The following is a 10059-nucleotide window of genomic DNA, read 5'->3' as shown; positions in this document are numbered from 1 at the left end:
AGCTTCAACAACATTAAAAGTCATCAGTCTAACTAGAATCGATTTAAATACCATTTGCAACTAAAAAGTAAAATAGTTTTATTCATTGTAATTCAAAGCTTTCCGTCTTATTTCCAGAAAACTTTATCGAGAATAAACATAATTACGACAAAAAACCTTCCAACAATAATACATATAATTGATTTAGTAACTAAAACTACGCTGTTTGTTAATAATTATATAAGTTTTAAATTATATACAGTTGTAATCTACTGGATCCAAGATCCGGCCAGATATTGCCCTTTCAGATCCGGTCGCAGCCTAGCGTTATGTATCCGGTAGATCAATGAGTTAACATACAGTTTTATACTTCAGTTATTATTTGATTGCTTAGAAAACTCTTAAGATTTTTAAAAGGTTTATAACCTTTTAGCGCCTTGCTAGTTGATAAAAAATGTTCTTATTTTTTTGTAATTTACGATTTTTTTTTCATGTGAATAATATCTTTTTAATAATAATTTCTATCACACCACCTTCTATGTCTTCTGGAAGGTTGTTTGAAGAAGCTGGTAACTCCTACCAAGCAAAAGCATAATCGATTACTTCCAAAATCCGGAGAAAAGTTTTTATTTTTCTGCCAAAACTTGAATAGTTTTTTTGTTTAAAGAGAGTAAACATATCTTTTTCAAATTTAGTTCGTTTTTTATTTTTAAATAGGTGTTTAAGTTAAGATTATATCTCTTTTACGTTACTATAAAAGCTTTATGTTAATCGATTGTAAACTTTTTTATCGTAACTGTATATCATTCTTTATTTAAGGACTTTACTATAGTTAACACTGTATTTTTTTTTTAGGAGTGCATGTTATTTTTAGTTATACTTCGTTTTACAGTTTTAAACCAGTTGCAACAAATAATTTTTGTATTACCTTTTTTGTATCAGAAAAAAAACTCAATTTGAACGTAAAAAAGTTTAATTTTATCTGTATTTCTTTTTCTATTTAACCAGTTACTAAAGTCGATATATATTTTTTTTTCCTTTTTACAGCTTACAAGTATATAGTTTATTCAGGGTTGCCACTTGTTTTTTCAAAAATTTTACCAGGTTTTCCAATTTTCTTCCAAGTTTTTAAAAATACACACTTTTGGGTTTATTTTTAGTTTTAGGTTAATTTCTATATAAAATACTGTATTAAATAGTATAAAAACATTGAAAAGATACTGTGAAGTTACTTTAATTGTGTTTTTTAATAAAAAAATTTTGATGGTGACAAAAAAATCTTATTTATATGATAGATCTATTGTGTCAAATCGAAATTTTACTACTGATAATGTTAAAATTATTACAAATTCCAGGTTTTAATATCAAATTTCCAGGTTTTTTTCAAAATTTCTCAAATTCCAGGTTTTTCCGGGTAAAGTGGCAACCCTGTTTATTGAAAACAAAAAAACGAAAAATTTCCCAAAAATGTTTGATTCAAGGACCTGGGTACAAAAAAAGACCTCTCGGTCATCGGTTTGCATACCCAACTATAACCAAAATTATAATGAGCTAAAAAATGGGAAAAAAAAGACTTAACGGTTAAATTTAAACTCTAAAACGAAAAACTGTATGAAATATTGAGACTTTTAACTTTACAACATTATATATTTTCCTAGAAAAAATATCCGAGAAAAATTAATTCATATAATAAAATCTAACATTAAACATACATAAAATGTATATTGAACTCTGCTTAAGAAGGTAACTTTTAATCAAAAATGTTTTTAAATTTAAAATTTATCAATAATTTAACCTTTTATACATTAAAAAAAAATATGTTTCGATAAGTCCGTTTAAGAATTTGGATTCTACTATGAATTTATCAAAAAATAAGTAGTAATAAAATTAAGCTATAACATTAAAAAAAAATAAAATAAAGCTACAATATAAAACAAAATGAAACTTAGTTAAATTATAAATAACGAAAATACAAGTTGTTTAGAAATGTAGCTTGTAATCATATTAGAAATTTAAACTTATTTCTCGTGTATGTAGCTTGAATTTTTTTCTTCTTATTAAGACGTGTATTTTTGTTCGTTTTTAAAAAAATATGTCAATAATACTAATGGATTTATTTATAAACAAGTAAAAAGTATAGTAAAATGACAAAAAACTTAAAATCTTTAGGATAATAATTTTACGGATCCGGTAGATCACTAGTGTATAGTCTCTAAATAAACTAGATACTTTTGTTTTCGGCAAACACATATAGAAATTTCAATGTTTTAAAAATAAAAACAGTTTCACCCTACAAAATGAATTAACATTTTAACCAAAAATAAATAAATTATTATTTGTAATACTTTTAAGTTATTTACCATAAATTTAAATCACTGAAAAAGGTATTCAAAGTTTCAATCTAGTTATTATATTTTAGCTATCGTCAGCTGATCTGAGAAATTTAAAAAAATTTAAATTGAAGCTCAATTACACTACACAACCATAAACAGTACTTCCATCAAAAGGCTACCTGGTATCGTTCTAATTAAAACTTTAAAGGTAGGCATTGTTACGAAGAATTACTGCATCGGTTAACTAAACGGCTTGATTAAAGTGACAAATCAAAAAAGGTGCACACAAGTCGTAATAAAAAACATTAAAGGCATCTCAGCTATGCTGACGATAGCAATATAATCTCTTGTTTTAAAAACCAAGCTCCGTGTGTTTGATTTTTGATTCTTATTCACAAAGTGTCTGACGAAGCAACAATAATTTAAAAATTACAAACTTAGTTAAGGCCTTTTTCATTATAAAAATCTTATAGCTATTGAAAAATTTTAATTCTATAGATTTCTTTATCTACATTCAGTTAACAATAATAAGTTCTTTTTTATAAGCTTTTATGCTTTTGCAAAAACTAAATCTTATAGATTATTTTGTTGTAGAAGACTATTTTATGAGAATTTTAATAATTAACAATTATTTTTCTCTTGTTAATAGAAACTGTCCGTTGGTTTACTTAAATTGATAATTATTTATTTCTCATAAAGTCTACATCTACTTCATGTTTATATAAAATACAAAAAGAACATAGTTAATCTTTATTAAAAATGCAAACACACATAAGTTTTTGTTTCCGAAACATAAAATAGCACCAAACTTATATTTATCACCGTCTAACATCAAAACTTAAAAGTTACAAATTATAAAATATATGATTGAGGGTTTCTAATAATGAAATACTTAGTAGTATTAAAAATATTTAAACATGAATAACAAAATATTAGGAAACAAGTTAATAACATATTGAAAAAATATATACTAAAAGCAAATCCCAACCTAAATTTTGACCAAAATCATTTCCTAAATATTTATTAAAAAGAACTTTCTAAGCTGACTGAAAGTTTGTGTAAAGAGTCGAACTTTTTTCCGTTCAAATTCCTTAAATTTTCAAATTGCTTTGCCGGAAAAGATAGCTCATATGGAGTCATGTTGATTAAAACTGGTTTTTTACTAAGCAGCGTGCTTGTCTTGTCTTCCAACGGCCATTTCATGTTCATGTGGTGACGATGTAACTAAACAAAAGAAATTTTACAATTGTACATGACGTCAATATTTTATATTTTTTCGTAAACTACCTACACAAAAATTAAAGTTACTCATAACATTATGCTGCTTACCTTAAACATCTTTCCATTGCCACAGTGCCATACTATACCTTCTTGCTTGCAGTTTTCAAACCATTTCTGAAGGCTTATATAGTCTATTTCAGTGTCATTTGGAATATCACTTTTGATGCTTCCATGTTTCAAAAGAACATGGAACGGTTGTGTCTTACTTCCAAGACCTGTTTAATAAAACAATTAAATTTTTAGTAATTTAAATATCAGACTTTATTTTATAATTTTTAATGAATAAATGAACACTCAATTTTTTTCTTTCCAATATATTTTTGACGAAATATATTGGAAAGAAAAAATTTGAGTGTTCATTTATTCATTAAAAAAATTAAATTTGTTAAGTTAGTGTATTTTTAGCAAAATTTTACTAAAAAAAATAATATTTCTCGCAAGTATAAAAACCATAAAATAAAACTGATAAAAAAACTAACAATATCAGTACTTCAGTTTTAAATTAAAACAAAAGATAAAACAAAAAACAGTTAGTAAAACTAAAACTTAAATTAATAATACAAAAGTGTTACATATATCATAAGATTTAAAAACCAAAGCATTATAGAACCTGTCAAAAATGCGACAATTATAACAGTTAAACTAGCCGTAAGGATTGGCATTTATGTTCGTGCCAATAAGTTCATAAGTTCCGCCTTGCAACTGATCGAACGGCAGGTCGGTAATTTCCAGCTCATCGTCACCGCGAGGCTGAAGAAGCAGCAGATTGCCATGTTCGACGACAGAGTGATGCCAACGATACTGCTTACAATCTATTGAGATCGGCACCCATCCTAAAAGTTTTTTTTTTAAACTGTGGCAGTTTTTTCTTTTTTTCACTAATTGTTAACATTTAAATTATTAATATATTTTCAATTATTGTTTTAAAAAGGGCAGACTACCTTCATACCATCCATCTTACCTAAAATGTTCAACTAAAGTTCTGTCGTTTTAATCAAGGAAAAAAAAAACTATATCTAATAACAGTTTTGAAATTTTAATTGTTTTACTCAATTTAAAAAAAAATATTATGGATTTCAAAATAGTAACTATACTTACCAGGTGTGTGGCCGTTTTTGTCCGGGATGGGCAAATTTTCGCTATCAAGCTGTACGCTCTTCGCGGGAATCCAGCTTTCATGAACAGGTTTAAGGTCAGTCTTGTAATTTATATGATATGCTGGCTCTTCGCCCTTATTTAGATTATAAATAGTAAACTCAACTACAATTTTTTTAGTATTTTAGATAGTAAAACAAAATAAACAGATAATACATCTGCAACAATATAAATATAAAAAACATGCATTATAGATGATAAACTAATAAAGGAATAAAATGAGTTAATATATTGTATTAGTTTCAACAGACTAAATTATTTTCAAAAAACAGTTATACAACAAAAACAGTACATCATACTCATTTAACTCTTGACCAACATTGAACAAGTTAAGTATCGACTAATAAAAAAATCATCAAACCAACTTTATTTAAGTAATTTTAATCGAGTTCAATAAAATTTAAAAACATCCTAATCAAGTAACACAACGTGACTCAAAAATGGTTCAATTCAAAATAGAATTTAACCTAATTTAACCAAATCTTTATATTTTTTATAATTCAGAAAAATTTAGTTTAAAAGGTAAATAAAAAAATATTTTGTAGATGCCATGGACTAAAATGTGATTATAGTTCAGACTTTTGTGGCAGAAATGTATAAGAAAAACTAAATTACAATACACAAATGTTAGTAAAACAAACATACAAAAGTTAATTCATTTACAATATCACTGACTTGTTTTCCGTCTTCGAGCCACTTTTTATGGTTAGAAAAGTACTTTTTGAGTTTCTTTTCTACTGACTTAATAGGCTTTCTGTCCAGTCTTGCATACAACACACCTTTTCCTAAAAATTTTTATATTGTTTTTTTTGAAAAAATAGAACATATATTTACGACATTTTAAATTTGTAAATACTAAAAGTAAAACAATTTATGTGCTAGGCGGCAAAATGACTATAAATAAGTAAGCTAAAAACAAAATATTAGTCATTTTTACAAATAGATATAGTTAATTTATGACTAAAAAAGCTTTATTTTATTATTATTTTTATTAATTTTAAAAAGTTTAGAATTGATTGAAAATGTTTGATTCATTAACATTAAGTAGTAAACATAAGCTTAAAAAATTAATTTTCTCTCAACAATTTTTTTTTAAACAAACTTTATTTTTAGAATTTGAACAAATTTAATGATATTTATTATTTAATATCAGTTTTTAATTTTTTCAAATGTCAAGTGTTATAATTCATAAGAAAAACAATAAAACATTATACAATTAAAACAGTTTCATTATGATTAAAAGTTATCAAAAAATTGTATTGAAAATAAACTAATTAAAACCAAGTTCAATTTATTTTTAGCTAATATCAAATCATTATACGTAGCAACGCGTAAAAAGATGAGTAAAACTATAGCATGTCAACATATTTAAAACTATAACAAGTTTGCATTTTTCAAAAATTACATTGAGAACATAAACAGAGTATTCGTTTTATCTTATTATAACAGGCTTTTATAAATTGATAATAGTTATTTATACCTATTCGTTTAAAACATAGCTTATTTATTTATTTACTGTATGACAACTTAAAAATTAAGTTATTAGTTTTTTTTTTAATAATTCATAATTAAAAAAAAAAAGTTAAGCGCCTATTTAAATGATATAAAACATTTCTTCAGTTTTTTTACTATGCAGTAAAGTTCACAAATGCACTTAGAGAGAAATCGAAAAACTTTTATAGACATAGAAATTTTCACAGTAATTATATTAATATACAAAAAGTTTAAATAACACTATTTTCAAGTACACTCAGATTATTGGACTAAAAATGTTTCCTATAAAAATTAACAATAAAGTTTTTGGATTTATAAATTAGTTCACATTGAAACTCTAAATAAGACTTGAAACCTACAACAACATCATAACAAATTTAAACATTTTAACTTCCATCGTTATGTTTACATATTGTAAGGTTCTTGTTACAACTATTTTAATTATTTTTAAAGAAACTATATGTTTTAAAATATATACAAAAATAAAAATTTCTATTTATTTTTTATTCTAGCTATTAATTCAATATGGTGCACGACTATTCAAATTTAGACAATTCAAAAAAAAAAAATCTGACAATTTAAATTCTTTAAAAATGATTTAAAGAGTCAGATCTCAAAAAATAATACAAATTTAAAAAAAAAATGAAAAATACGTATGTAGGTCTATATCTACAAGAACTTTTTTCGTTTTTGCAAAACTTTAAATTATTTTTCAAATATGGCTTAAATAAGTTTTAAAAAATAGTTATTTTTATTTATTTTTTTAATCACAGTATATATTTAAAACTTTGCAAAAAAGAAAAAAACTACTAGTAGATATTAATAAGACCTACATTAGTATTTTTCATTTTTTTCATATATACAGGGTGGCCACTGGTTTTTGAGACATTTCTTCCAGGTTTTTGAAAGTACACGTTTTTAGGTCTATTTTTAGTTTTAAGTTAAGTTAAAGGTTAAAAACTGTGTTAAGTAGTATAACAACATTTATTTTAAATATTTTTTTTTTAATAAAAACAATTGTGATGATGACAAATTTTTTTTATGTATATGATAGATTTTTAGTGATTTTTGTTCGAAATTCCAGGTTTTTTTAGCCTAAATTGTCAGATTCGAGGTTTTTCCAGGATTTCAGGTTTTGTGGCCACCTTGTATATATATTGGTTTTTAAGATATATTCTGTTAAAAACTTTTTTTTTTTTGAAATGTAAGAATTTTAATTGTCATTTAACCAATTTAAAACTATTTTTTGAAACATATTTTAAGGTCTTTTAAGAAGAACAGTAAGAGTAAGCTTACATAGTTACCTTAAAATATTTTAAAGCGCAAACCTATTCTAACTTGACCTTAAAAATAATATTTCAAAAAATTAATTTACAGTATAACTTATATAAATATTGTGTAATAAATAATAAAACTTAATTTTTTTGTGTCTAAAATGATTTTTTAGTCTTATATGTACTATCTAGAATCTAGGTCATTTTAGTTATACTAAATAAGAAATATGTCCTAAGGTAAATTTTACTAGGTAAAGTTTAAAAGACAATACAAACTTTAGATAAGTTATTGTAAAAGTTCTGGAAATACAACCCGAAAAACTAAAACCTAACTTCATAGTTATAGATACTTCTTATTACAAAATTGAGTTTACCTTAAAAAAAAATTTTTTGATAATTAATTCTTTAGAAATTTAACTTTTCTTTTTCAGTTAGTGGAGTGATATTTAAAAATAAACTATGATTTTTTATTAATATGTTCTTTTTTAATATTAAGTAAACCTAGTTGCGTTTGATTCAAATAAAAGTTTCCAAAATAGACTTTTCGTTAATGATAAAGCTTAAGACTTTGTACATAATAATTTGAATTGAAACAGCTATAGCCTAGTGTAGTTAGTAGCATGTTAAAGCGATTACTTAGTTATATTTTAACTTTCATATAAATTTAATTAATCCTGCAATTTTTTCGAATTAAAAAAAAAGACCACAACACGCAAATGAAAATAATTGATTTGTTAAATTAAGATTTTTATTTAAGACCATAATCAACATGAAATAATTTGTGAAAAATGAATAAAATATAAGAATTAGCTCAATTAACAAACCGTTTATAACATCAACAAAACAACATGTTCCATCAACTTTTTCTGTTGCTACTTTTTCTAATTTGTTAAAACCTAAAGCATGTTTTGAAATAGTTTCTGAAGCAACAACTTTGAAGTTTTGACCTCGACGTTTTTTTGATGGAACAGATTCAACTACTGTAGACTCAAATAGACAATGTATTTTTGACTGAACTGCATTAGTTTTACTGCTTACCAAACTCATCATAAATAACAACAAACTATTAAATTATTCAATTTAATTTTAATATTCATGCAAATAAAAATGTAAATAATCATTTAATAAAACTAGCTTGTAAAACAAAGTAGTAACTTAATTTCTGTTACAAGACAATTCAAATTCAAACAATTTAAATTTCAACAATTCAAATTCTTAAAAAACAATTTTAAAGGCTGTAACTCAAAAAGTAATATATATATCTGTATAAATTAAAATGTGTATGTAAGTCTAATTAATACCAACAAATATATTTTTTTTTTAAATATATATTAAAATATAAGTTGATTAATTACTCAAAAATACTATATTTCAATACTTTTTAGCCATGTCTTCAAAAAAAAACTTAATTATTTTCAGATAAAAAAAGTTTTTTCAAGTATTAATTAGACCTACAGGCGCGGTTTTATTTTATTTCAAATAAAAAATACCATCTGAATAGTGGCCCTTTAAAAAAATTTCTAAGAATTTGAATTATTCAAACTTGATTAGTCATGCACCCCTTATTTTAGTTCTATTATTTTTTATTACAGCTAAAATACTATTGAAAATAAATAACACTAATTACTACATAGTTTACTAATTATAATAATAAGACTCAAGTTAAACATTGAATGAAATATGGAAAATGGAACAACTGTTGTAGTTGATGATAATGATATAACTGATGTTGAGTTGTATTATGAACCATTTGAAGCTGAAATATCAGAAATAGTAAGTTTGCAATGTGACATCATAGATAAATTTGAAAAAACTATTTCATTGTCAGACCAAGGTAAAGGTATAATAAAGTTTTTGCTTTGGTGTTACTCAGAAGATAAAGAAAAAAACTACAACATTCTAAAACTGTTCTCTCAGGATTTAATTTACTTTTTTGAAAGTAGTTTTGAATATTATGGAATGGAATACAGTATTATTATGCTAAAAAGCTTAGCACTAAATCATGATATAAGCATTAACAATGACTATTCTCCATGCATTCCAGGTCGTTGGGATTTAAAGGCTTACGGAGCGTTTATTGATTATAGAAGCTTTTTTTATTTAGAGTATTTAATTGTCAAGGAACAGAAAGAAATAGAAAAAAATTTAAGACTTGTAATGCCTGGATTAAATGAGCAAAGGGTTGAAAATTTTAAAACTGTTAGCATCTGCAATAAAGAGAGTAAAGATAGCAAAGAAAACTGTTCTGTTTGCTTGGATGGTTATTCAGGTGATAAAAAAATGACTGTTTTAGATTGTAAGCACAAATTTCATAATGAATGTATTTCACACTGGTTGAAGAAAAAACCTTCTTGCCCAATATGCAGAAGACTATACTTTTAAATTTTAATATCTATATGTTACTATGCAATACATTAAAACCATGTCACTTATTAAAATTTGTAGTACTTAATAATTTTTCATATATTTATAGTGAGTTTTAAGATTTTTTTTTAACACCCTTTATTTTTTTATAATAAAGTAATAACTATTTATAGTTTTTT

At 24.3% G+C, this 10059-nt stretch overlaps 1 protein-coding gene across 1 annotated transcript; it reads right to left on the bottom strand.

Annotated features, from left to right (window-relative positions):
• Positions 1–3070: 3070 nt before the first annotated feature.
• On the bottom strand, positions 3071–8573 carry LOC145829494 (RNA ligase 1-like). The gene is made up of 6 exons (XM_082937308.1): positions 8341–8573; positions 5424–5533; positions 4692–4824; positions 4241–4426; positions 3642–3808; positions 3071–3536 (listed from the first exon to the last, which is right to left on the bottom strand). The coding sequence occupies exons 1-6, from the start codon at positions 8564–8566 to the stop codon at positions 3336–3338; spliced, it is 1023 nt and encodes a 340-aa protein (XP_082793434.1). The 5' UTR covers positions 8567–8573; the 3' UTR covers positions 3071–3335.
• Positions 8574–10059: the final 1486 nt, after the last annotated feature.

This window comes from Thalia democratica, chromosome 2 (assembly GCF_965202585.1).
Source record: "Thalia democratica chromosome 2, ktThaDemo2.hap1.1, whole genome shotgun sequence".
Classification (NCBI taxonomy): Eukaryota; Metazoa; Chordata; class Thaliacea; order Salpida; family Salpidae; genus Thalia; species Thalia democratica.
The sequence above is the reverse complement of the archived record's forward strand: the minus strand, read 5'-3'. Positions and strand labels throughout refer to the sequence as shown.

What these genes read in the sequence shown, in the direction of transcription:
- LOC145829494 (XM_082937308.1), bottom strand. Translation starts at nt 8,566, where the DNA reads ATGATGAGTTTGGTAAGCAGTAAAACTAATGCAGTTCAGTCAAAAATA. An exon ending in TTTTGTTGATGTTATAAACG is followed by an intron (nt 5,534 to 8,340) that starts GTTTGTTAATTG and finishes AAAAATTTTTAG; the next exon opens with GAAAAGGTGTGTTGTATGCA. An exon ending in GCAATGGAAAGATGTTTAAG is followed by an intron (nt 3,537 to 3,641) that starts GTAAGCAGCATA and finishes TCTTTTGTTTAG; the next exon opens with TTACATCGTCACCACATGAA.